Here is a 27106-nt window from a genome sequence, read left to right on the forward strand (position 1 = left end):
AGGGGAAGAACCACAGCTGCCAGAATCCAGGCAGCCAGTTTCCATTCCTGCATTTTATTACCAATAATAAGGCTAATCAGAGATGCATGGAGGTGAAATGGTTATTCAGTAGAGCCCTTTATTCGGAACAAGAGCTTTGCTCCCTGAAACAGTTTAAATCAGCTCTTTTCTTGATTGTTGTGTTGTTCAGAGTCAAATGAAAAGCTATCACTACCGTTGGCCAACACAACACAGTTGTTTTGGGGGGTTTTTTGCGTTCATACCAAATGGGGCACACCCGTTCAGCCACTGATGTGATAATTCCTGCCTTCAGCTCAGTCAGAAACCAGCACCCATTCATCCCTGTCTCTCTCCTCCCTCTCAGCAGAGCTAGGAACAGCAGTTTAGGAAAAGTGGGGAGGGAGGGAGAGGGAAATGGCCTGTTTCCCGACAAACGGTCATAACCAAACAGCAATTTACTTGTCACAGCCGAGCATGGCGGTGAGCTAATGTGAGCTGGACGTGGAAATAGCAGGAAGAAGTTAATTGAGGATCTCGGTAAGGGGATGGCCCGTGTTTTGGTGAATGGTCAGGTGCGCCACTATCAAACAGCCTGCTCTTTGTCTGCAGACCAACATAATCTGGACAGGTTATTTGATACTGTCTGTCATTTCCATTTGGCCTGCATAGGACAATCATTTTAAACTCCCTTCTAATTCCTGATCTTTCAATTAGACAAATTGCTTTCATACCAGGAGGGCTGAACATTGCACCTGTCACTCTTCAGTGAAGCAGGCACACGCTTGTGGTAGATATTAGAAGGAAAAAGATAACATGAGCATGTGGGCCTAAATATGAGTGTGCTAAATTGAAAAAGATAAACAAGAGGTTTGACGCACATTCATAGAGTCTGAAATAGCTAAAACTGTGTTTGATAAAATTCGGTTAAATTCAGTGTTGCTTACATAGCACCAAATCATAACAACAGTCGCCTCAATGGGCTTCATATTGTAAGGTAAAGACCCTACAATAATAGAGAGAAACCCCAACAATTAAACAACCCCCTTTGCTGTGAGCACTTGGTGACAGTGGGAAGAAAAAACTCCCTTTTAACAGGAAGAAACCTCTGGCAAAACCAGGCCCAAGCTGGGGGCAGCCATCTACCATGACTGCACATTGTGAATTAATACATGAAGGAGCACACTTACACTGTAGGCTTATACTTGTTGGTTTCAGCATATAGCAGTGTTCATAGTATCATGTCTTACTACGTAAAGTCCACGATGAATGGTGTACCTGTAATGGTCAAAAAGCTGAACAGCTGTACCTCATCAATGTCCATCAAACAATTTTTCTGCCAATAGAAGGAGAAATATGCCGCTAGTCTATGTTCCACCTAGAAAAGGTGGATTTCAGAACTCGTTACAGCAGTAAAGTCAGAAAAGCAAGAAAAAACAGGATTTGTTTCGCTTCTCAGGAGGTAGAGCCAGTCATATGTCACTAGCAAAGCAGTGCAATACTTGTTTTCTTATGGTTAAAAACACCCCTGCAGCACGCTTATGGATAGATCCTGATCAGTACTCCGTGAATGGCTTATTTAGCAAGTCACAAATACGTGATAGTGGCAGTAAAGATTCAATTTAATTGTTTTTAAAGGTTTTACACTTTTACTGCCATTCGCTCATGCCATCTTGGATTGTTAATTTGGGGTTTGCGGGACTGCTCCGATTTTCCAAATTGGAATTTTTTTGTTTTATTGTTTTTAATTTTGTTTGATTTAAATTGTTCAAGATGAAAATTCTAACTGGGAATTGTAAATTCTGTCTTCCAATTTCATCTGGAAAGCAGAATTCATATAACAAATAAAAAAAATAAAAAAATAAAAAAAAACCTACCTGGCTAACTGCAAAAGTATCCGGTCTTTAAGTCTGACGTTATCAACTGTTTCCGGGTCCAAACTCCACTTCAGGTCCCAAAGTCAAACTAACACTGCAGCATCACTGAGAGCTAAAAACTGTTTAAATTCTTTCATCTTTAATAAAATGATCAGTGTGGCTGCTCTACCAGGTGTAACAATTAAGTTTAACATCCAGGCATCCATGAAAACAGAATTTATTAAATTTAATGGCGTTAGAAGTTAACAGGAAGTTAGCTCGCTAGTTTCCACTTAACATAATATACCATGTTCTGACTGAGAGACTTCTGAAAAAATTAAGACATACAGCTCTGCTTCCGACATAAATAAGGACAGGAAACTAAACAGCAGTGACGTTTGCTGGGATACTGAATTTGGGCTAGCTGTCTACACAGCTATGGTTAGCATAATATAAACACATTAGCACAGTGAAGCTGGAGGATGAACGTTAACTTTTTTCCACTCGATAAGTTAACGCGGGTGTTCCCGATGGTTAGGGACAAATGCGATCGCATGGCAGGATGCTGTAAACGGACCAAACTTCAGTCAGAAGAACAACAGAGATAATCCATTCACAATAAGGGGTTAGTCATTAATATACTGCCGTGTGAGCTGGGCTGTAGTTACATTGTAAGGTTTTTAAAACGAAGCTTTAAAATGAACAGTGGTAATAAAAACCGAGATAGGCCGACAGTTATCAATACCTTTTTTAGGGGCTTGTTCAGATTAAATAGAACCTTAATAAACATAGAGTAGTTTGGACCCGGAAGCAGGGTTCTTACATGATTAGCTTAGGTTATCTTAGCTTCGTTTAGCTTAGCATAAAATTGGAAACTTGGAAGAATATAAAAGCAACAATAGTTCCTTCGACTCTCAGTAATGAGAGTTACATGTATTTACAGATTATAATTTAGCAGGATATTACTTGGCTAGTTAAAGAAACCGTGTTTTAAAACTACTTAAAAGATGGATGTGTATTGTATGTAGGCTAAGTCTATAAGAAAATGGCCCTTAGCTCCCTCGTTAAACACTTTCCTGGTGACTTCATGGGCTGAGTCGCTAGTTTTATATACAGAAAAAATATGAAATTCACTTTGTGAAATCTGATTATAATTTAAGACAGAAAGGACAAATTAGTTTGCTCATTGACTTGTAAATCTTAAGTCGTTGACAATTTGTTAGCTCTTAGGCTAAGAACTTGTCAACAAGTTCTAACAACTTGTCAATCACAAGTCATTAGCCAAAGACTGTGTGGTGTCCCGTGCTCTCCCGTTATATCCGCTTTCAATATGGCGATGTGAAAAAGTTGAGCTCAAGGCTTTATAAATTTACTAACCAGTGGGTGACATCACAGGATCTACTATCCATCTTTTTGCTGTGTTGGTTAGACCCCATAGCGTGTTGAAGGTAACAGCTGGGTTAACCTTTCATCAACTTGTGGAAGAATATCCATATCTGCCCATTCATCCGCTCTATGAATTTGCCTTATACTGAGTCAGCATAATCCTCTGGTTGAAATAACATGGAGGCTGCGCTTATGAAACAACAGAAAGGGTGGCTTGTGTTTTTTTTGTGTGTTGATTTTTTCTGGACTGTTCCACTGTGATTGACAGGCAGTAAAGGGAAAGAAATGTGACCCCGAAGTCATTTGTTTCCAATCATGTGAAATGGCATCCTGAAACAGGAGAGAGGCTCAGCAGAGAGTCAGAACGTGTAAGTATACTCTGCCTTCATTAGATTAAAAAACATGAAACACACACACCACTAACACGTGTATGCCAGTTAATAATAGTTGCCATACACCCACTTACACACACACATATGCTCATTCAGCTTAAACGCCCTGCAGCCAAACTCGTGTTCACCTCTGCGTGTCTCTCGTGAAGGTTTATACTGGACCCTATTTTCTCTGCAAATTCAATAAAAGCTGGTTATTTATCAGGTCAGATTATGGGACATGACTGAGCTCAGCTGTAAAGTTAAAAGTGAAACCAGCTGTGGCTGAAATTGAATTACACTCTGTGAGTAATGTGAAAAGCAAGAGCAGTTTAACAGTTATTAAGCACTCCTCTACCGCCCCATCGACCGGGCGTACGCTGCACAGTTACAGTGAAAGTGCTCCTCTCCTCCTCTCTGTGATCGTTATCTCCCTCCTAGTTACAGATATAGTCCAAAACCTCTTCTCTGACGCAGCGCAAGAAGTCTCAATGAGTTAGATTTCTATTTATATGCACGTGTATACCTTTCAGTACGGCCACACGTGTGCGTAGACGGGGGTCATGGGGGCTTCACTTTGGCATGTGCTCCCTGACAAGCCTCTGTCTTACAGGAGCAGAGGTTAGATGAGTGGAGGACAAACTATTTTAACATGTGGTCTGGCAGCTGGCCTCCATGTTTGTGTGTGTGAGTTTTGGGGTTTCCTCTGCATGTTCCATCTGGGCCTCAGACTCATGCCATTCTTCAGAAAAAGTGTTAATCACCCAACCAGTTCTTGCATTCTCCCTCATTTCCCAAATTTATACTTAAGATCATTTCTCCCAGTCCATGTATCATGCTTTATCTTTGGATCTCCTAATTTAAGAAGCCCCCCAAAAAAGGGATTCAACATAATTAACACACTTGCAGCTATGTGACAGTGCATTCATTTAGCTAAAGCACTTTCTGCACAAAGATTGTCCAAAAAACACGTTCTACCCTTTATTATATGCAGCTCCACTCCTCCTGGGAGAAAGTGTGTGTGTTTGCTAATTCCTCCCCTTGTCTGTTAGGCTAAAGTGTGATTCTACAGGTGTGTGTGTGTGAGAGAGAAAGAGTCTCTGGCATTGGTTTTATTTAATACAAGCCATCAACCCCTTTGGAACAAGAGATGTGAGATATTCTTTTTCTCTTTGCCCCTATCTCTGGCAGAGGGATAGATCGTTCTTACCTCTTTTTGCTTCCTGTGTATGACAGGTTATCACTCCTGGGACAGATACAGAGGGGGGAGAGGGGGAAATAGGAATAGAGGCAGAGAGTGATTGAGTGAGAATGATGCTCCGTGGCTGATGTATCGGATGGCAGATGAGAGGATGAGGCGAGGGTGTGGGGTGGAGAGAAAAAAGTGATTTAGCACCAGGCTGTACTCTCCTCTCCTCTTATCCAAGCCTCTGCTTCTTTCATGTCTCAACCAAGGGTTGACCCGCCTGCTGCCCCAGATGGTGCTGTCTGTCTGGGCTGCCTTCTACAGGATGTGCCCCTCTCACCCCCACATCCACAGACCTATACTTGTATAATTGATTTCAGGGGGGAAAGGCCGTCTTTCTCTTGTGTTTCACACACACACACACACACACACACACACACACACACACACACACACACGTGGACAGCTTGCCAACAGCTAGTGCCCCCGGTGCACACACACACATACACGCGGCCGGCGCTGTGCGCTGTCAACGCTAATTCAATTTGAGACGCGGAAGTGTGACTAACAGCAGACCTGCAGAGTATTTTACCATATGCACCACACACACACACACACACACACACACACACACACGCAATCCTCACACACAAAGCTCTGCCACATCCACTGCTATAACAATGTTATTCCAGAAGCAGAAATCCTCGGTAGATCTCTCTTCCTGTTTCCCTCGTTGTCAAGAATACAACCTTCTTGTCAACAACTATCGACAAACACCTTATCAACCGATTCATCCTCACTGCCTACGCCAGAATCACCTTACCAGCAAAGCGATACGTGGCTAATACACAAGAGACGACAAATAACGAGTGAGGAACAAATCAGGAGCAACCCGAGAGTCAGGGAGTCATTCATCAGTGCTTCCCTAATAATTATTAAATGTACTTAGTGACCCGTGCAGTTCATAATAATCAATAAAAAGCATGTTTTAAGACTCAACTTGAAGGCAACGACTGACTTCACTGACCCAGTTTCCTTGGGCAGGTTGTTGCAGAGCCCCCAGGCCCTGACTTCAAATGCTCTCTTTTCATTTTCAGCTAGGCCCCTAAAAACTCTGCCCATGGCTCTCAGGATACATACTGGTTCATATGGTAGTAAGAGGTGAGACGTGTAGGCGGGAGGAAGACCATGAAGGTCCTTGATACTAATCAATAAGCTCTTACAATCAGTTCTAAAACAAACAGGGAGGCAGCGTAAAAATGCCAGTGATGTCATCCTGTTTCTTTGTTCTAGTTAAAAGTTAAAAATCTAGCAGATAAATTCTGTATAATCTGCAGTTTTCCGTAGGATGGTTGGGGGTGGAGTTATGGCTTGACCACTGACTAATCAACAGTTATTAGATAATTTATTAATCACTATCTAGGATAACATTATGGAGTTTTTTTCAGTGTCCTTTTTGTAAAGTGTTAGCAAAGGATGCTTTAGATGCCAAATGCAATAAAGATTTCTCATATTTGATTGTATTTCAGTGTGCCCAACCCTTTACAGGAAAATAAAGCATTTAGTTCAGTTTTAAGGCTTTAATATGGTAAGGCATTACAGAGAAAACGCAAACAATCAGATGATCCCTGCAAGTAACCACGTGGTGACAGCGGGAAGGAAAAACTCTTTAACATGAAGACACCTCTGGCACAGCTGGACTCAGCTGGGGTGGGATTAGGCTAGCATGATGTAAGCACTCGATACATTAAGAAGCTATAAAGTAACAATAGTAGCACAGCAGATAAATTAAATAGTGCACAAGTATCAGGACTCAACATAAAGCACATAAAGTGAATTTGATGTGACTGACAGGAGTTTAGCGGGTATGTGGTGCAAAATGAAATTGTTGGGGTGACCTAACTTCTATAGAGGTGCAGTGGTGTAGTGGTTAGTAGTGTCACCGCACAGCCCTTTTTGCATGGAGTTTGTATTTAGTATTTAGTATTTATTTATTTATTGTCATTGTCAGAGAACAATGAAATTGCATTTGGGGCTTCCGTACAACCCGTAAATAAAATAATGAAGAAAATAATAAATACCCCTTAAAACCCAAGTGTAAATATTTAACCCAGTGTGACTCCAGTGCAATAAGACAATCCTTAGCAACAACATGAGAACATGACAAGTAAACATGAGAACCTGACAAGTAAGTTCAGTGCTATTAAGAAGTTGGATATGGTTATTGTCCGTGAGAGGGGGTCAGAGAGTTCAGGAGCCTCACAGCCTGTGGATACAGGCTGTTGGCCAGTCTGGATGTTCTGGCCTGTATAGACCTGTACCTTCTCCCTGAGGGCAGCAGGTGGAAAAGGTGGCGCGCAGGGTGATGTTGGTCCCGCAGAATACTGTGCACCCGTCTCAGACATTGTATGCTAACCCTGTGTCTGTGGGGGTTCTTTGCAACTTCCTCCCACAGTCCAAAGACATGTACGGAGTCAGGCTAACTGATGATTCTAAATTGGCTGTAGGTGTAAATGTGAGTTTGAATGGTTTTCTGTCTCTCGCTGTGTTAGCCCTGTGACAGATCAGCGAGCTGTCCAGGTTCCACCAAGCTTCTCTTGCTCTGTGACAGCTCTGCTAGGCTCAAACAACCTTGGATAAGTGGAAGAAGATGAATGGACCAGATTCTGGTCCACCAGATTCTCCACTAAGGAAAATCGCATCCATATTTCTAACATATTCTTCCCAAAAGTGTCGAGTTTATTACTTTAATGTGTTAAATTCTGCAGTTTGGCTAACAGAGCAAATCAGAAAAAGAAAAAAAGTATGATGAATTATGGTTATTATTTTTTAACACATGGTCTTCCAATTTGTTTGATTTTTATCAATTATAACGTCAAACGCAGATTTGGAAGCTTAGCACATACAGTCAAGGATGCATGTCTGAGCTGAAGAGCTGTTTCAGTGTAAGAGATATCAGGGTGGATGATGGGGTGAGGTGAGGGTTAAGTTGGGGGGGTTAACAGCGCTGGTAGGATCAGGTGTGTGCCTGACAGAGGTTGTGAGAGGGGTGTGTGAGCAGGAGATCAGTTAAATCTTAATGAAGCGTGCTTTACAGAGCAGGGATGGACAGGGTCAGCTGCATTGGGTGTATGTGTGTGTGTGAGACGGTAAAACTGATTAAAAGCAGCGTTTACACGTCTGACAGGATACAGTGGTCAAGAGGTGAGTGGAAACCCAGGGAAACCGTGGTCTGGAACGATTAGACACACACACACACACACACACACACACACACACACACACACACACACACACACACACACACAGAGCAGCAGCTGGGCAAAGCCCTGAGCAGCAGCGATTGGTCACACACGACCATCGATATCTGAGTAGAACCAATCAGCTCGGCTTCCTGTGTTTGACCTGACCCTTCACGCGTGGTAATTGAATATTTAAAATGGGAAGCTGAGAGGTGGAAGGAAGACAAGCAGAGGAGAGGAGGAAAAGGAGGCCGCGCTGCACTTTTCCATGTACTGTGCCACCTTAAATATCGGTCTTCTTACCATCCACACTCAAAAAAGATGAGCGTAAGACACACGTGATGGGCAAATGTGGTCTTCACTGAAAAAGTATGTGTTATATTTAAAACTGCAGATGTTACGTTTATTTACATTTCTCAGCATTTTGATTTAATCACAGTACACTCTAAAAGTACAACATCAGGATTTTATAATGGTTTAAATAATAAAAACTGATCAAACAATTAAATTATTTTTTTGCATTCATGTTGCAAATCAGAGATTTCTTAAAAACAGCTTAACATTAAGTTTCCTGTAAGAAACTAGATTAATTTAATTTAATTTAAATTAAACGATAAATGATTGCTAATTATTTCATTAGGTATTAGTTCATTTTTGTTTCTTTGCGTTCGTCACCACTGTATGGTTTTTGAACAATAACAAAACTGCATTATTAAAACAATTTGTACTGAAACTTATCCTGGAACAATTAAATGATTATTAAAACATCTTTGTTTATATAAACCTGTGTTATCCAAGTACAACAAGTTTTTTTTATAATAAGTACCATATTTTTTAGCACTTTCAAGGGAACTATCAGGAAGTTATCAACTCTTTAGGGATCCATTAATTCATTTTTTCCTTCTATTTAATTCTCCAGAAAATAATTTGGGACTTTTTGGTATTCATCTCTTCCTGCTGAATCCAGTTTATGACTCTTTAAACTCACTGTTTCATATCCTGCACATGAATCATATGGAAGTCTAACCAATCCCCCCTGTTGCAATTAGTTTTTTTCGCTGAGCCAGCATTTGTGGCTTTGAGCAGCTTTTCATCCACCAACACAGACATGCAGACACACACCCTGTGCACAAGCAGAAGGGTCAGCCACAGGGACACAACCCACAGCCCACCAGATCCCTTCCTGTCAGCAAGTGGCACTCCTGTAGGAACCTGGACAGGGAGGTGTTGACTGGAGGGGAGAGCTGCTAGGTATCAACACCTGACACACACACATACAAACACAGGCTTCTCCCTGCGGTGTTGCTCACACAGGAGTTGTCTCCTGCGCATCTGGTGAAAACATCCCTTGCACATATGTTGAGATGCACACAGTGGAGGGGGCAGGCGGTGAAAGACTCTCCCAGCTTTAATCATGTTGAAAGAAAAGAGACGGCCATTGAGGGTTAAAATTAGATTTGAAACACACACACAAAAGTATCAAATACATTTTGTGGTTCTTACCACAAAAGGAACACGGAATTTGAATTTTAGACCCCCAAAAAAACGGTGGAGAAAAAAAATGACTGACAGCTGTTGGATCACAGAGGTCAGTGGAAAATAAGAAGAACTGAGGACTTAAAGGAGCGGGTGCGTGCTCAAACGTACTGCAGACCTCAAACTCATCAAAGTGTCTGGAAGCAAGCGCAAACAAGAGACTCGTGTCAGTCTGCGAGCACTGATGATGATGATTGTGGATGTAGTTAAGTTTGTGCTGATGATGATTAGGAGGGACACAAAAGAGGTCAGAGGTGACCGAGTGTCACTCCGGAGAGCTCCCCTCGCTACAGGGTTGCGAACGTGTTCATATGAAGATATATGTGTGTGTGTTAGGACGGCACCTGTAATGGCTCCCAGCTGGGATGTGCCTCCCTCCCAGAGATACACTGTGTGTGTGTGTGTGTGTGTGTGTGTGTGTGTGTGTGTGTGTGTGTGTGTGTGTGTGTGTGTGTGTGTGTGTAATGAGGTACTGGCATGCGAGTGGCAGAAGGCTGCTTCCTCTACAGGTGACACCTTTGACCTCTCATCTGTTCCCTGTTGAAGAAGAGAAAGAGGGAGGGGCACGCAGAAAAATGGAGAGACCGAGAGGAATGTGTGCTGCATACTTCATCCAAAACACAAAATGACAAGGACAACAACAACAACAAAAAAGTGACAAGGATGAGATTTTGCAATACTTTTAATGACTTTGCGTTTGTGAATAGCAGTGCGGTGTGAGCCTTTGGAGTGGTTACTGCTACATGAAGAAAATTCTATTAAATACTCAAGGAAACTATTTCACCTGGAGAATTTTGTATTACGACAGCAAAGCTGACACTGGAAGCAAAAAACAAAAGTGTCAACACCGTCAGCAGTAGCAGTAAAAGTACACCCTTACAATATCCATTCAGTTAGGAAATAAATTAGTACATAAATAAATATATTACTTTGCTTTGCATTATATACACATGCAACATAACCAGCTTAGACTGAGGTAATAGCTGTACGCACTTGCAGGACTGAAAGCCTGCTTTCTTATAAAAACATCATTTTCTGCTTTCAGGCTTTTCTCAAAAGAAAAAAAAAAGAATATAAAGGAGGGCATGAAGCCTGCAGGCACATTGCACTTTTTGTTTTTATTGGCCCTTCCGTGTTTTTGCTCCTTCTTGTTGTTTTCCTCGCCGTGTCACTATGACACCTGGTCTCGCAGCCTGGACAGCCTCTGGGAGAGCTCATCCTGATGACGGCACGAAAGACGAGAGAGAAATCAGCAGATGGAGACAGCTAGGTCAAAGGAAACATTTATTACAGGAGCTTTGGTTTTCAATCATTCATAGTCCAGTTCGATATATTGATTTTGTGTGTTCTTAGGGCTGAAGAAAAGAACAGAGTTATTAAAACTGTAAATCTTTTATGTTCCGGCTCCTTTAAATATTTATACTTGTAGGTAGATTTAGTTTGCAGCCAGCATCATGTACACATTTTCAAAACAACAGACAGCAGGTCATCCTAGTGAGGGCTGCAGGTACTAAGATATTGTTAGCTATCTTCCCAGTCGTGCATGCCCGGAAACCAGTCAGTGACCACCTGGCGATCCAAAATCCTTGCAACTTCCAGAAACCTGCTAAATGATTGAAATTCAAATTTTCATTCGCTATCTTTTGCTATCTGGGAATACACATTTTTTCCTAGCACTTGTTCCCAGGGGGGCGCTAACCAATCTCTTGGTTTTCAAGCAATTTTCATCCAAATGTAATACAGTGAAACAGAGGGTGAACCATTAAGTAAAATCCAACCAGCTCACTGCTGTAACTGTGTGAGGGATACAGGGTTAAGCCTGACAGACAGCAATATTCTTTAACCTCCAAGGACCTGGCGTCCACATATGTGGACATCACATTTTAGGTTATTTAGACCAAAATACTTAATTACTCTACAAGGGCCTGATATCCACTTACGAGGACATTTTACTGCTACTGTTCTATCAAAATTTTAAACAAATATCTTCACATGTGGCTCTTATTTTTCTTAAAAACAGGAAAAGGTAAGAAAAAAAAATGTGGTAATTCTTTGTTTTTACATTCATCGGGCCCCAATATGCCCAAATATCAAAGAGAAATTAAAAATGCATGCAATGGAAGAGTTCGGGTCTTAGGAGGTTAAAGATGAGTAACAAAGTAATCACACTAACAAAAAGGACAAAACAAACCGAAGAAAACCTCAATAAAAGACAAGTTTCCTTAAACAGGAAAGAAAATGATGATCCTTTTTGTGGCTTCACACGTTCCACAGATCCCACTGACTGACCCTTAATGGCATGTGAAGAACGTGTATCACTCAAATAAATTAAAGGAACACTTTGAAAACACATCAGATCTCACTGGGAAAGTAAATCACATCGATATCTACACTGATTGGACGAGGTAATGCGTTAGGAGTGAAGGGATGTCACATCGTTTGATGAAAAAGAAAATGATCAACCTGCAGAATCAATGTTCGATGTCACAGGCAGCATAACATTCTCCACAGCTTCTCATGACCCTTTCACGTCTGTCACATGTGCTCACGGTGAACCTGCTCTCATCTGTGAAAAGCACAGAGCACCAGTGGTGGACCTGCCAATCCTGGTGTTCTGTGGAAAATGCAAATCGGGCTCCACATGCTGGGCGGTGAGCACAGAGCTCACTAGAGGACATCGGGCCCTCAGCACACCCTCATGAAGTCTGTTTCTGATGGTTTAGTCAGGCTAAAGCGTAATTTAAGGTCCCGTAAACGTGTCCTCCAGCGTACACACTACCATTCAGACAACGAGTGTATCACGGTTTTCACCCAACACAGACTTGCTCCTCTGCAGTTTTCCAAAATTCCAACTGCATGTCACTGAAAGCGGAAGTCATATGCGTTCGCTAAATGCTGACTGGTTGACAAGTGGGCTGGAATAGAGAAAGGAGCAACAGTGGAGTTTACTGGGAACTGGAGAACCGCAAAAAAAACCTTTAGTGACTTCAAAAATACAGCATGAAAAGCACAGACAGCGGGTCAGTGGACACTTTTCATTGATCTTTACACTCAGTTTCACACTTACACTGTTCTCCACAGCACAAGCAAGAGTAGCCCACACACTGGTCTGCAGGTAGATGGGCTATCCCCGGCTGCGCTGCCCTCACTGAACCATAAATTCGGCTTAACAATAACAGAGTGACCTGCATACTTATGGGTTTGAAGTAGGTACATTCACTTGCCCCGTGGGATCGGCACAGCGGATGGATCAGCATGCTTGATTTGGCACAGATTTTTTTTTTGTCCACCAGAGGGTCGTGCTGATGACTCGCTTCAATAAAACCCTGTCAGATATCACACATAAACGACTCACGGACTGGTAGCGGTCCGAGGCCCGGGGATTGGGGACCGCTGCTCTAAAGGATGGATGTTTAACAGCTGGTATATAGGGCTGGGCCATATCATACTGTTCACGGTAATACCGGTATAATGTTGGGCAACGATAAGAAATGAAATATCGCGATAGAATACGGGTAAAACGCGCATGCGCAGTGCCTTTGTTTTCATACACACAATGCAGAAAAAGCATGACGGCGACGGAGAATGAGAAGGGCGAAAGCGGATCGTTGAATGAAACGAATGAACCAGAATTGGTTTGTAAAAATGCTGCAACTTCAGTGGTGTGGAACTGGTTTAGCTTTCATCCATCAGATACACAACAAAGCACTATTTTTGGTAGAGCATGCTACCTGAAAATCTACAGTGCCCCTTATAATCCTGTGTGTCTTATGTATGAATTGTGGTTGTGTTTACTGACCTCTAAACGATTTTATTTGGTACACGTCGCTCAAAAATCTGTCAAACACACAATACGGTAATATTATGTTGAAGCACAGTACGTATCACTCTGCGAAGCTCCTGCCTACGAACCCGCACCACTTGATGGATTTTCGGAGCATTACGGCTATTGTAGGCAGGAGCCTCGCAGAGTGATACGTACTGTGCTTCAACATAATATTATCGTATTGTGTGTGTATAACCTCTTTTTTTAAGTTTTGTGGATATTATACATGGTTATGCTGAGGATATGTCGGCCAATTTCCACTGGAAATGCCTTTTGGTTAAACTGTCAGCAAGGAATTTGCATTTGCACAGTTAAATTTTTTATATAACTTTAATGCACATAAAAAACAGCTGCTTGTTTAAGTGAAAATACATTGCACTAATAAAGTTGTGGAGTTGTAAAGTATTTTGTCTAGTGTCAATTATATCGTCAGTTATATCGTTATCTCAAATTTTCAAATGTATATTGTGATAAATATTTTTGCTCATATCGCCCTGCTCTACTGGGATATCTTACCTGCTCTGCTGATGCCACAGATGAAGCCAGTGAAGAGGTCTGGCCTGCAGGAAGCTCCAGATTAAGATCCAAACTGAAAAATAAAAATCTAATTAATTAATATTAATGAGCCTTTTGTGTTTCAAAGCAGCCTTGTAAACAGTGAAAGAGGTGCATCCTCGATCTTAATGAAAGTCATTTGAATAAAGCTTTTAGTACAGTTCATTTTATACACTGCAGTTGCCAATTTCTTTCCTAATGCTTTTAGACAGCGTAGAGATCTTACCCGGCTTCATCAGCCATCTCGTGCAACAGCATATCCACTTCATTCTAGGGACCCAACAAGCAAATAGTAATTAAAAAAAAAAAGGCCTTTAGAAATGAAACAACTGAATAAGTATGCAGTGATCCTGCATGCATAAGCAGCAACAAGGGCTCAGGAATGTTTCCTTCTTGGGAGATAACAGGAAGTGTTACCTGAGGCGTCGTTAGAGTGGTGGTGCTGCTCATGGTATCCTCCATCTGAGCTGTCTGCACGTCAAGAGTTTCAAACTGCTTTTCAAACTTGTCCATCAGTGCAGAGATCTGTGCAGAAACACCGTGAGCCCAAAAAACGAATTAACGAATAGAAATTTCCTGAATAGTTTTTGTGCCATATGCTGCAAACAGCCTCTAACCTTCTCCAGGTTCATGCTTTTCAGTGTAACATCCATAGACTTCACCACTCCAGACATGGATTTTGACACCTGGGAAAACAAAACATGAAATAAACCACTGAAGCTTGGGTGCTGTTTTCCAACGTGTCCACTAGGTGTCACTTTAACCCTTTTAACTAGACACTCTATCATGACTCTCTCACACTAGAAGCACCTCTAATAGTTCTAGGATGATGCTGATTAAAGATTAATCTAGTCAAAAACAAACCTACCATTAGGTAAACAAGCTGCGGTAAATGGGTTTATAATAAATGCGATGGCATTAGCTTTAATGAGAGGCAGCGGTATTATAGCAACACACAAGGGTGCTCAGAGGTGTTGCTCGGCTGTAACATCTCACGCACTCCTTCCATTTCTGCAGACATTATTACGCTTTACTCTGTGAAAAGGTGCCTTTCCTGTAGTGATGCTGAATTAAAGCAATTTAAAAGAGGCCGTCACTCTCACAAGAGCGAGGAGCTAATAGCACAAGGTCTAAAGCGCCTCTAATGACATTATGTTATTGGTGTCTTTTTGTTTGCATGTCTGCGAGCCCTTTTGCCTGACTCTGAAGTGGCTGCGCTTTTCACCTCTTCTGAAATAAGATGTCATTTTCAGAACATGCACAGTGAAAAAAATACATGCATAACATTTGATGTGGTGAACGAGCACACTCCTTGTAAATGTAGGACAAGAGGTTTTGATGTCATAGCACATGCAAGGCTACAATGAAATCTGGTTTACATATATAACCTTTTAAAAATGAAAAAAAAAAACCCCCACTATATTTACACATCTGAATGTGTGACAAATATCTGGAATAGTTGCAGTACACAACTATAATTACTTATATCATTCTTTAGAATCACTGCAATCCAAGAGAAGCAAAACTGATTTTGACTTTGAATGGAACGTAAAAAGCAAAGTACAACCAACTCAAGCCAGGGAACATTCTCTGTCTTAATGTATGCCATTAAAAGAGTTTTTCGGTGGTCATCGTTTACATTACAGTGGAAAAGCAAGAGAAGTGGCCTGCAAACCCATGACCCACAGTCCTGACCTGGTTCATAGTGACAGCTGTCTGGACCCTAGAGGCTACAGCGTCCACCCGGGCACTCATCCTCAAGAAGTTGATGGACTGGTGCTTCTGCCGGATGGCGTTCTCTGCATGGATCCTGGCTGCCTCCATATTACCCTTCTGGATAGCCTGAGAAACACAGCATACACACACAGTGTAACACGCGGTGCAGTTATACTGTGGGCCAGCTTTTCAAGACTCTAATAAGTGTAATAAACCAACCTGCTTCACTTTAGTTTTTTCTGACTTTTCCTCTTTATCACATTTCCTGGAGTTACGCTGTAGCTCCTTGGCAGCAAACTTCAGGTTGAACAAGTGTTCTTGAGCAGCTGGTCAAGGGGTTGTTTCATGTTAGCAGAGCACTGGTAATAAATCCAAATTACAATTTAATGCTATGAGGACGAGTCTGAATACATCTAGCTTATTTAACCCAAGTCAGTGGTTCTCATGATGCTAGCGAAAATTTAGCCAAATATAAAAAGAAAAACGTGAAAACAAGGTCAGGTTTTTGCTCATAACGACACAACAGAGCAGAACTTCCATGTATGAAAGAGTTAGCTTAAGCCCAGCTTATGACTAGCTACGGTTTTGCTAGGCAAATGTACGTAAGAGTACAAATGAAAGGATACTTTCCATATTCGACATGATAAAAGTCTTTTTCTGAGACAACTACTGAGTTTCGTAATGTACAAAGTAGCATCCAGACACTCGCTTTTTTTCAACCGGAGATGCTTGTTTTGATTTTTGAGGGTTGTACCATACGGCAGTGTAGCGAGGCAAGATGCATCGGTTGCAGATACTTCCGCTTTTGTTTTAATTCGGTTAAAAAAGAGTGGTAGATTTTTTTATTTGTCTTTCTGTCCCCCAAAATGCTCTTATAATCGTGAAATATTAATCCGTTGGTTAGGCAGTTACAAAAATAAATTCCATCGCTCGCAAAAAATGCTACTAAGTGTGAAAGATTAGGAATTCTCTTATCACGCATGCGCCAAAGAGCGTCTATTAGACACGACGACTATTCCCGAATGTTCCTTCTTGTTTTTGGTGGTATTTATGACCTTTTTTCTCAACATTTGCATCTATATTTTATTAATAGCCCACTATTCGGCCCATATTTACACGTACAAAATAAGCTTTGTCACTAATTAATAAATTATCTGCATTAACAATGTCGATCTATGACTAAAACCTTTATATCGGGGCAGAAGAGAGATGTGTGAACCATCTTAGTTAATCTTTATCTTTGAATACAATCGCTGATACTTCTGGCCACCTTTCACCGTCGTCACACTTGATCACGATTCTGCGTGACGTGCTCGCGCCTTCTACGTCACGACCGTTGGAAAAGTGGACTGGGTGCGCGTGTCCAAAGCAAAGCAGACAAGTTCCATCCAGGCTAAAAATAGTTTACCCGGTATCGGTAGGTTGTGGTACACGTCTAGTGACGTCATTTGTGTGTGTGTGTGTGTGTGTGTGTGTGTGTGTGTGTGTGTGTGTGTGTGTGTGTGTGTGTGTGAGAGAGAGAGAGAGAGAGAGAGCGAGCGAGAGAGAGAAGGAGTAAATTTACCTTTTCCACAGAGCCAGCCGTGTTTGACTTAACGCTTTCACGCATATCCTTCCACTTTATTGCGGATGCATTAACACGTAACTAGGTAACATCTGGAACTGCTTGTTTATAGAGTTCCGCGGAAAGAATGGCTGTGTGAGCTAACACGGCAAGGGAACACGTGCGGGGATTTGTGCAAGTAGGTTTTTAAGGGATGGAGCACGAATTTGCAGTATGAAGGGGGGAGAAGGATTATTGGCTGTAATTGTCCAGATAGAGAAAGTGTTCCAGTGTGTGCGTGCATCGGCCAGCCAAAGAAGGCTCGGGTTTGGGGAGGGGGGGGGGGGGGTTAAGGCTGGGTTAGGGGGAGGGAGCTGCATGGATGACTCATACTGTATCTGCTGACACTTTGTGTGGACACAGCATTAGATATAATGATGTTTTCGTGATGAGAAGCGGTTGAGAAAATGTCCCCCCAAAACCATATGTCCCGACATTTATGGCCTCAACCTCAGCCACGGTGTAATACTGAGGTGATGTGGTAGCAGTTGAGTTCAGCGCTGACACGTCAAACACACAGAAAGGCCACATAATAAAGTGAGGATTTGTTGGTACACGCACAGGTTGCACGGCTGTGATTAGTTCGTCCTGTAAACTTTTATTCTTCTTAATGCAGGCCTGGCACGAACACTCGAATTATCCCTGACACTTGTTAACGCCCTCTTTACCACCACAACTCCACCATTGTTGTGAGAAGACTGCTGCACGCGCACTCATCCGCGCGCGCGTGCACGCGCACTCCCCAGTCATAACTGAATGACGGCAGGTCGCTATGGAAACTGCGTTACGCTCCAGGCTGCCGAAGGAGAAACAAGAGCGCGAGGACTCGTTTCATTCTTCATTTCAGCACCACGCGCCTCCCGGACAGCGCCCGAATGAACTCGCGCGCAGATTCTGGCAACGCATGCCTTATAAGGGACCCAGCCGCGTCAGCATCGAGTCTAAACGGAGCGGGCAGGGACTTCAAAAGAAAAAACAAAGCCAGTAGAAAACACGAACTCTCCGGACCTGTAGCTCGGTGGATACCCGCTGTTTCATCCCGCTGACAAGTCAGGAGCCGCTCGCTCCCTCAGATGCCTCAGCAACAGGTAAGAACACTCAGCTCTGTGAAGTTTTTTTTTTTCTTTTAATCCCGTTTTTAAGTTTTTAATTCTCACGAGTGCTGCCCTTTACCCTGGCAGGCACTTCATTGCGCTTAATTGCCTCCACTTGCCACAGGACTGTGAAACTGTACAAGTGGTGAACTATAACACCCAACAGGTGTTAACTTTTATGGGAAAAATTAATAGCTGTATTTTTATTTCTTATTTATTTCTTTATTTTAGCAATGTACTGGTGAACTCAAGCACTGCATTTAAAAATACAGGCTTTCTTCTCGGTAAATATTGTGTTATAAGCTCAGTAAGTAGCCTACTGAGTTGTCTTCCACTTCAGTATTCATATGTTTATAATATTTCAAGGGGATAAAAGTAAAAATCAAGGACTTGCATGCAAATAACATATATGCATGTATGTATGTGTGTGTGTGTGTCTGTCTGTCTGTCTATATATAGGTATATATAAAGGACATATATTTAGAGTATTCTAACCACAGGACTAACTCTCCCTCCTGTGTGCTACTTGACAGATTTTATACACAAGACATTCACCTGAGTTTACAGAGCCTTATTGTTTGTTTGTACATGTAGCCCAGTGTGTATGAGCTTCTCAGATTTGTTGGGTTTTCAGTGGCTATAGATTATGTGTGAGCTGAGCCGATACGCCTGGATGAGTCACTCAGGCTGCAAGTTTGCAGGAGAGTGAGAAAGGGGGAGGGGGGTTGTGGGGGAAATACAAGGGGCCAGTTGGAAAAACGCTCCTGCAGTGCCTCGTCAACATATTGTGTCGCTGTGCGTGTGATAAGTGTAAACATCTGGAGGTGTTTGTATCAGCTCTGGATGTATGATCATTTTGCGATGTGAAGTTTGCCTGGTTAAAGTGGGACACGTGAGCCGATGTCTCATCCACAAAAGCTATTTAGGAGCTCTGTGCTCTAAGACTCAACTTCTTTTCATCCTGGTAAGCAGTTCTTCAAAAAACAGCAACTTCTGTACTTCTGTAGCTTTATGTACGATCTGCACTTATGCTGATTTAGTGTTTGTTGAAATGCATGCAAAGCTTTCTAAGACGCCCCCATTATAGATTTTGTTTGTGGTTGTTACAGACTATAACCCTCTGGTGTCTGACTAAATGATACCAGAAAGCATCCGATTACTGCTCATTATTATCCCACTGTTTAGCCTGCTAGTATTGACAAATCATAGCAATCAGCTGCATTCAGCTGTAGCACTGAGTGACAACTATTGATTAAAGCAAACAATAGATCATAATGGGCTGCTATGAACCACAGTTGCAAACACGAACACGAGCACTCACTCGCCGAAACACTTTGACAGGCGCTCACAATCGCACACTCAGTCACTTAACAGAGACTCTTCAGACTGACTTGGTTAGGCAAATAAAGATATTGTGCAGCTTATTGAAAATATTTTGACTCTTTAGAGATTTATTAATGGAGTCTGGATGCAGAGGCTGAGTGTGTAAGTGCCAGGAGGACTCCACATGTTAAATGCCAAACAGCATAATTAGCTCTTATTTAATTTCTCTTTGTTTCAATTTGGGTTGGAATTTTTTTTTATACATTTAACATGCAGTCCCACAAATGGATGGAGTTATTGATTGTAATATGCACGCATCATGTGCTGCACACACGGCCACAAAAACAGATGTGTGTCTTTAATTAGTGACGTTGGTGTGATTAATGCAGTCTGCTGGTGATGACTCATTCAACTTAACCCTTTCTTGTCCGGTGAAAATAATAAACAAAGGTTGCATTTTATTATCTTTTATTATTATCTTATACAAAGGCTAAGTAAATGTTATATTTTGAGTTAAAGGAATTACATTAAATCCTGAGCCAGCAATTAATAGATGGAGTGTAAATAAAGTGACTAATTAACACGTTGTAAGTCATGAGCAGTAAATACTGTAAAGCATTTCAGACTCTTTTTGTAACTCGACCACTTCCCCATAATTTGCTGTGACCTGGGTGAACAGTTGAAGAGTATTTATGCAAAGCACATCTGCGTGGTTTGCTCCATGTGTCAGCTTGTCAACACAGCAGTTACATTAGCATTGTGGAAAAGCTGTCAGCCAAGCTGTGACTTGCAGACAGCAGACTGGCAGAGAGTGTGCATATGAGTGATACTGAGTGTGTGTGTGTGTGTGTGTGAGAGAGAGAGAGAGAGAGAGAGAAACACACAGCATATTTCATTGAGGAGCTGTAATAAACTCTCATTGTCATCCCTCCCTTCAGGGCAGCAGCATGTCTGAAAAGAAATCCAGTCAGCGATTTCACAGCCTGAACGCTGAGCAGGTGGAGGTTCTCCATCAGGTTCTTTCAGAGGTGGTTCCAATCCACGGCCGTGGGAATTTTCCCACGCTGGAGCTGCGTCCTCGTGACATCATCATTGCCGTGCGGGCCAGGCTGCAGAAGCAGGGAATCACAGTTAGAGATGTTCGTCTGAACGGCTCCACCGCCAGCCACGTCCTTGTCCGAGACAACGGAACAAGCTACAAGGACTTGGACATCATCTTTGGAGTGGAGTTGCCCACTCAAGAGGAGTTCCAGGTGAGATTACTGTAGCGTTTAGACACCAGTTACCTGCGCTGACAGCATTGAATAAGCCATGTAGGGGTTGCAAATGATTTTTACTGGGGTTCTGTTAAACATGATATTGTAATCCTAACCATAATTAATTTGTAGCTGAATCGATCATGCTTGTTTTAACTAGATTATACCAAAACCTAAACCACAGCAATGATTTTTATTTCAGTAGATCGTTGTGATTAGTTGTAGCTGTCATGCTGTTAACTTTTTGCCCTCCCAGGTGATCAAAGAGTCAGTGCTGGGCTGCTTGCTGGACTTTCTGCCTGCTGCAGTCAACAGGGAACGGATCAGCAACGCCACAATGAAAGAGGCCTATGTCCAGAAAATGGTAAAAGTCTTCAACGAACATGACCGCTGGAGCCTCATCTCCCTCTCAAACAACAGTGGCAAAAACCTGGAGCTCAAATTTGTGAGTGCGCTCAGGCGCCAATTTGAGTTCAGCGTAGACTCCTTCCAGATCATTCTGGATCGTCTTCTAGAGTCTTACATGCAGAAGGACTCGCAGCGCAAAATGAATAAGGTTGAAGTTAAGGACCAGCCCGCAGAGAATCAGAATAAATACTCTCCTTCCCTGCTGAATCAAACAGCTGCGCCAGAAACAGAAAAGCCCACAGACAGAGACATTTTCGGTGAAGAAGGTGCTCAAAACAGCCAGATAAAACAGAGAGATGAGGTGCAGGAAAACAATTCTCAGACCGAATTCTCACAACAAACTGTACATTCAAACCAGACAAAACACACAGCACTGGAGAAAGACAGCAAAGAGAAAATACCTGAAGGGTTGAAGGAAGTGTCAGAGCACGGAGAAAACTTAAACCAGACAGGCCAGACATCTTTGTCAGAAAAGAAACAAGCCCCTGAGGAAGCTGAACCACCAGCTCAGATTGAACATGAGCCAGAGCTCTTGGAAAAGACTGAAGGCTCAACAAAGGTAGAACAGTTAAAGCAAGCGAAGCCCTGTGACGACTTACCACCAGCACATTCAAACCACGGAGAACTCTCTGTCCAGAAAGAACTTGCTAACCACACAAAACCCCCTGATGAACAGAAAGAACTAGCAGAGCAGATGGGACAGTCTGAGATGCCAAAAACCTCAAACGAAACCCAGGGAGAGTGTCTGAACCTTAGAGAAAGCCCTCGCAGTACAGAGCAATCTGATAAAACAAACGTATCTAAGTCTTTCGGAGAGTATGAAAGCAGCAGTGAGGAAGATAAAACACATGTGCCAGCTCTACACACTAGTACATCCTCACACAAGTTAGCAGATGAACAAAATGCAGAAACAGAGGAAGAAATAGAAGAAGAGAGGAAAACTGACACAGAAATATGTGAAATCACAGAGAACACACAGGGTATTGATTGTTCCTGCTCCTCCTCTTCTGCTCTCACACTTTGCAGCACACAGCTTCCTGACGCACAGGATTTGCTGGAGATTGACAACACACAACAAACAGAAAACTCAGAAAAAACACCTAACACACTTGATGCCGCTAACCCTCCAGATACTCAGGATATTTTACTTCCACCACCTAGCCTTTCTTCTGACAAAAAGACCTCCTCTGCTCCCCCTTGTAAGGCCTCAGAGAGACTATCTCACATGGTGGTGCTCAAACACTCATCCCCCAAACCCCCTCGGAGGATGTGCAGAAAGGTCACCCCCAGTCCTAACCCCAGCTCACTCCCCGAAAACGAGTTACTCGTTTCTGTGCCCTGCCTGGAGTCAAACCCTCACGCGAGCCCCGAGATAGCCTTTAACACAGAGCCAACTGCTTCCAGTTCAAACTCTACAGCTACCCCAACAAGCACCATTCCTTTTAAGACTAATTCTGAACCTAGTCCTTCCAGTAACCTAGCTTCAGATCTTAACTTTAGCCCAGCTCCGGATCCAGCCCTTGATATAATCTCCACCTCTACTCTGAATTCCATGTCTGCTTTACCTCAAGACCCACCGGTTTCTCAGTTAGCCACAGAAGACCCAGGTGAAACGGCTACTCAGAGCCCTACTGAAACACCAACTACACATGTGGATTTCAGTGAGCCCAGTCAGTCCTCCCCTACAGAAACTGCCAAACAAGTAGAGCCCCTTGACTCAGCAGACATGTTAGTTTCACAGTCAGATCCTTCTAGTTCCAGAACAGAACAAGAGACCAAAAAGATGGCTGTGAATCAACCAAGTGACAGCCCGCAAGGGTCCGCCTTCAGTCCAGCTTCTCCTGTCCACTGTGTTACACCTCCTGTGTCCTGTCTCACCCCTCCAGTAGTTAGTCTGTCCCCTCCTTGCCTAACTCCCCCGCCCCCCATCCTCAGCCCTCCCCCATGCCTGACCCCTCCATCTCACTGCCTCTCGTCTCCGATGCTAAGCACTGTCAGCCCTGCTACTAGCTTTAGCTCTCCAACCCTAAGCTTCAGCCCTACCTCATCCTGCCTCAGCTCGCCTCCTTACCTCACCCCTCCAATGCTCAGCTTGAGCCCTACACCGCTCTGTCTCACACCCCCTTCCCCCTGCCTGAGCCCTCCCCTCCTCTGCCTCACTCCACCGGTGGAGTCGGAGGACCTTGTACCTCAGGTATCTTCAGACATGGAGCCTTTGATACTAAACACGGACAGTGATGAACAGATTAAAGAGTCTTCCCCTCAGCCGGGAGTTCCTCTCTTACAGTTGGAGGTTAAAAAAGAACATGAATATATCTCATCTTTGCCTCAGGTTACTGAGCCTGTCTCTTTTCCAATCACTATCCCAAGTTCCACCTCACATGTTCTGCCTCACTCTCAGTCTGAATGCCCCGGGGAATCTGCCTCTCCAGAAGCCACTGAGGCAGCCAACTCTGTGCCTGAGAACAAAGAGGCCCCTGAGGTAACCACAGACACTTCTGAACAGTGTGACTCTCCTCAGGCATCTGACTCAGTCCCTGCTGTCGAGGTCCTGGCAGAGAGCATGTATGGTGACTTTGAGGCAGCCATGGACCACCTGCGCTACCGCCTGATTGCTACCAGGAACCCCGAAGAGATTCGAGGTGGTGGCTTGTTGAAATACAGCAACCTGTTGGTGCGAGACTACCGACCAGCCAGCGAGACTCAGATAAAGACACTGGAGCGCTACATGTGCTCACGCTTTTTTATTGATTTCCCTGACGTGCAGGAACAACAGCGAAAGATCCTGTCCTACTTGAAGAACCATTTTATCGGCGAGGAGAGAAGCAAGTACCAGTACTTGATGACGTTGCGTCGTGTGGTAGATGACAGCACAGTGTGTCTGATGGGACACGAAAGGCGTCAAACACTGAATATGATCACAGTGCTGGCACTGAAGGTTCTGGGAGAGCAGAACATAATACCCAACACAGACCATGTGACGTGCTTCTACCAGCCTGCCCCGTACCTTGCTGAGCACACTGCCCCCTATCTAGCAGAACCCAGCTACTGCAGCTACTACATACCCCAAGGGGGATCAGCTCTGCTGTACCAACCTTACCCTTTACACCTGCACCCGCAAACTGGACTTGTGTAAAACATGCATGGATACACATGTCATTACACAAAATACACAATTGAGCTAGGGGATGGTGCATGCTCCAAAGAAAAAGCTTGAGAATGGAAATATAATCCAGGGATAAACTGTTTGGTCTATAATAGACCTATGGGGGTGGGATTGAGTGGGTTTTTACACTAAACTCCCCAAGTACTCTGTAAGGTTCTAACATGATTATATGTAATTATTTGGGCTTTGTGGAAAATACTAATTCTTCCGATATTGTTAAAAATTCCAGAAAATGCTGTATGCACTACATGAGTCATAGGCCTTTGGTCTCCCTGGGAAACCAAATGTGCTGTGGACATTCTCTCTCTCTCTCTCACACACACACACACACACACACACACACACACACACACACACACACACACACACACACACACACACACACACACACTTCCAGGGTCTTAAATTCTTGTAAACTCTTTCCATGTTCTTACTGTGTTGTTCTTAATGGGTTTGTTCAGAATGTGGACCTTGCCTGTGGTTGATATTGTGCATGGATAAATTAGGACTGTTCACTGCCAAATACTGTGTGACTACTATGCTTCTTAAACAGTTTAATGTAACTTTGTTATTCCTTTACCGAAAGAGGTGTATTCCAAAAAAAGGAGAGAGGGATAAGTCTACTAGTGTGTACAGTATTTTTATCAAATCACTCTCATACATATAGACACACATACATGCATACATACATAAAGAGATACAAGGTAACGCATATTACTGTATACACACAAAGTTAGACAATGCATGAGTAGCTTAAAAGGTCACATCCTACAATCAAAACAAGGCTTTTAATTTATTAAAAATTGATCTATTTTTGCAAGACTTTCCAAGATTATACTCAGTGGTAAAAAGACTGATTAGTTCTTACAAAAAAGTCTAACAACATTGCCTTTGGAATAGACTGTACAGCGTATTGATTACAGTATATCGTGTGAAAATACACTGCGTTGTTTTCAGGTAAACTGTGTTAAGATGTGCTGCTTGATTCCTTTCTGTTGTGGAGTCTTTTCTGTAATCATGTGAAGTATTGTATCATCTAGTGTTAATTTAATTAATACTGCGGTTTACTCTATGGAGGCGGTCAGGTTAAAACCATCTTTGGGTCATCTCTAAACCTGGCAGATGCAGCTCTGTCTAAACCGATTTGCTTTAAAACTCATGCGACTCCTCTCAGCGTACATCGGCTTCGGCCGATTCGCAGCAGAACCCACGTGAATCGAGTTCGGATCCACCTCAAACCTGTTTGAATCTCAGTTTGAAACCGTGCAACAGCAACTATGACCAAAGATGGTTCGGTAGGGAAATCAAGTGCCTAAATGTGAGACATCATTGGCATGTCTTTATCTCACTGCACTGGGGATGTTAATGGGGTGGGCCTGGGGCTGGGTTGGGTGTTTGTTCAGTTGTTGACCCCTGTTATTGCTGCCCATTTTGATGTCTTCTTTAATGTAGTCCTGTTGTAGTTTCTGTATGTACATTTTGATAAAATAAAGGGGAGACTCGACAAACCTTCACATGTGAGTGAAACTGATTCTTTTTTCCCCTTTTTTCAAATCGGTTAATGCTTCGACTGCAAAGAGAAAAAGAATTCCACTATCGTATTTTCCTGCCTTTTTGCACGCACGTTCATAACCTCATGGCACTCCCGAAATGACATGCTGTGCAGCTTACGTATCCTTCCCCGTGATTAAGCTCTGTAATGATCCACTTAAGCGTGACCGACAAATAACGATGGTGCCCAGGAGAGCGACCCAGAGCTGTAAAATTCTGTCTGTGCGAGGCCTCTTATCACAAATCACCTGTCCTTCTGATGTGTTTGGACACAGATGACGCACGAGCTACGCAACACAGCAGGCTCAACAATGTGTAAATGTGAGGAGAGTACGGTTCATGAGGTGTGAGAGTGATCGGGGAGAAAGGAGAGGAGGGGGACGGTGTGTGTGTATGTTTGTATGGGTTGGAATTTATGATACTACGGGGTCCTAAATCTGTTTACATAGTCATATTTATGGGGACTTGTCATCTTTATGAGGACATAAAGCAATTTAAATCACTACAGAATAAGATGGGGACATATTTTAAGGTAAGGCGATAAGGTTAAGGTATGTCTCTAAGAAATGACTGTAAGTCAAGAGTCCTCTGAAGCCATGGTAACACAGCCTTGTGTGTGTTCTTCTGATGGAAATATTTGTGCAGAGGCGGCATCAGGTGGTCCCTTTCCCCAGCTAGTAATTGAAGAGACTTACAGTATAATGAAACAATAGGACTCCCTCCTTACTCCCTCATTCCATCCTTTCCTCCCACTTCACACCACTGATAGGTCATTGGCACAGGGGGAGACGAGGTGTATCTTGCGAGGAGGCTGTATTGCCATGGTCACGCAGCATCTATTCCCACACAGTAGGGCTTGCACACGCACGCGGCTTTCTGAGAGGAAACGGGAGCATGTGATCTAATAGTGTCTGTATCAGTGTTTCACAGACCTCTGAGCTACTCATGTCCACTCAGGGTTTCCATAGAGACACAGACAGGGAGCACTGTGGGTGCAGAGAGCATGACGGAAGACAGGGAAGACCCACACACCA

General features: G+C 43.0%; 2 protein-coding genes across 10 annotated transcripts; one reads left to right on the top strand and one right to left on the bottom strand.

The window, feature by feature from the left end:
* Window positions 1–10241: 10241 nt before the first annotated feature.
* LOC147337630 (charged multivesicular body protein 1B1-like) lies at window positions 10242–17457 on the bottom strand. 7 transcript variants are annotated; one of them, XM_086307354.1, is made up of 8 exons: window positions 17236–17457; window positions 15891–15997; window positions 15651–15797; window positions 14573–14641; window positions 14373–14480; window positions 14182–14225; window positions 13917–13989; window positions 10242–10840 (listed from the first exon to the last, which is right to left on the bottom strand). In XM_086307354.1, exons 3-8 carry the CDS (start codon window positions 15777–15779, stop codon window positions 10616–10618), a joined length of 648 nt encoding a protein of 215 aa, XP_086163480.1. In that variant the 5' UTR covers window positions 15780–15797; window positions 15891–15997; window positions 17236–17457; the 3' UTR covers window positions 10242–10615. The 7 variants fall into 7 exon arrangements, with proteins under 7 accessions (XP_086163480.1, XP_086163484.1, XP_086163496.1 ...); XM_086307358.1 differs by having other exon boundaries at window positions 15891–16030; XM_086307370.1 differs by lacking the exon at window positions 17236–17457 and adding an exon at window positions 16858–16955 and having other exon boundaries at window positions 15891–16030.
* LOC147337631 (uncharacterized) lies at window positions 16930–26026 on the top strand. Of its 3 annotated transcripts, XM_086307348.1 has the most exons (4): window positions 17599–17811; window positions 17891–18362; window positions 20630–20944; window positions 21204–26026. In XM_086307348.1, exons 2-4 carry the CDS (start codon window positions 18348–18350, stop codon window positions 24489–24491), a joined length of 3618 nt encoding a protein of 1205 aa, XP_086163474.1. In that variant the 5' UTR covers window positions 17599–17811; window positions 17891–18347; the 3' UTR covers window positions 24492–26026. The 3 variants fall into 3 exon arrangements, with proteins under 3 accessions (XP_086163475.1, XP_086163474.1, XP_086163473.1); XM_086307349.1 differs by lacking the exons at window positions 17599–17811; window positions 17891–18362 and adding an exon at window positions 16930–17088; XM_086307347.1 differs by having other exon boundaries at window positions 17599–18362.
* Window positions 26027–27106: the final 1080 nt, after the last annotated feature.

The sequence above is a fragment of the Aulonocara sp. 'chitande type north' Nkhata Bay genome, linkage group LG2, assembly GCF_057382095.1.
Source record: "Aulonocara sp. 'chitande type north' Nkhata Bay isolate Kocher_YH1m ecotype deep benthic linkage group LG2, A_spYH_male_GT1.1, whole genome shotgun sequence".
Taxonomy (NCBI): Eukaryota; Metazoa; Chordata; class Actinopteri; order Cichliformes; family Cichlidae; genus Aulonocara; species Aulonocara sp. 'chitande type north' Nkhata Bay.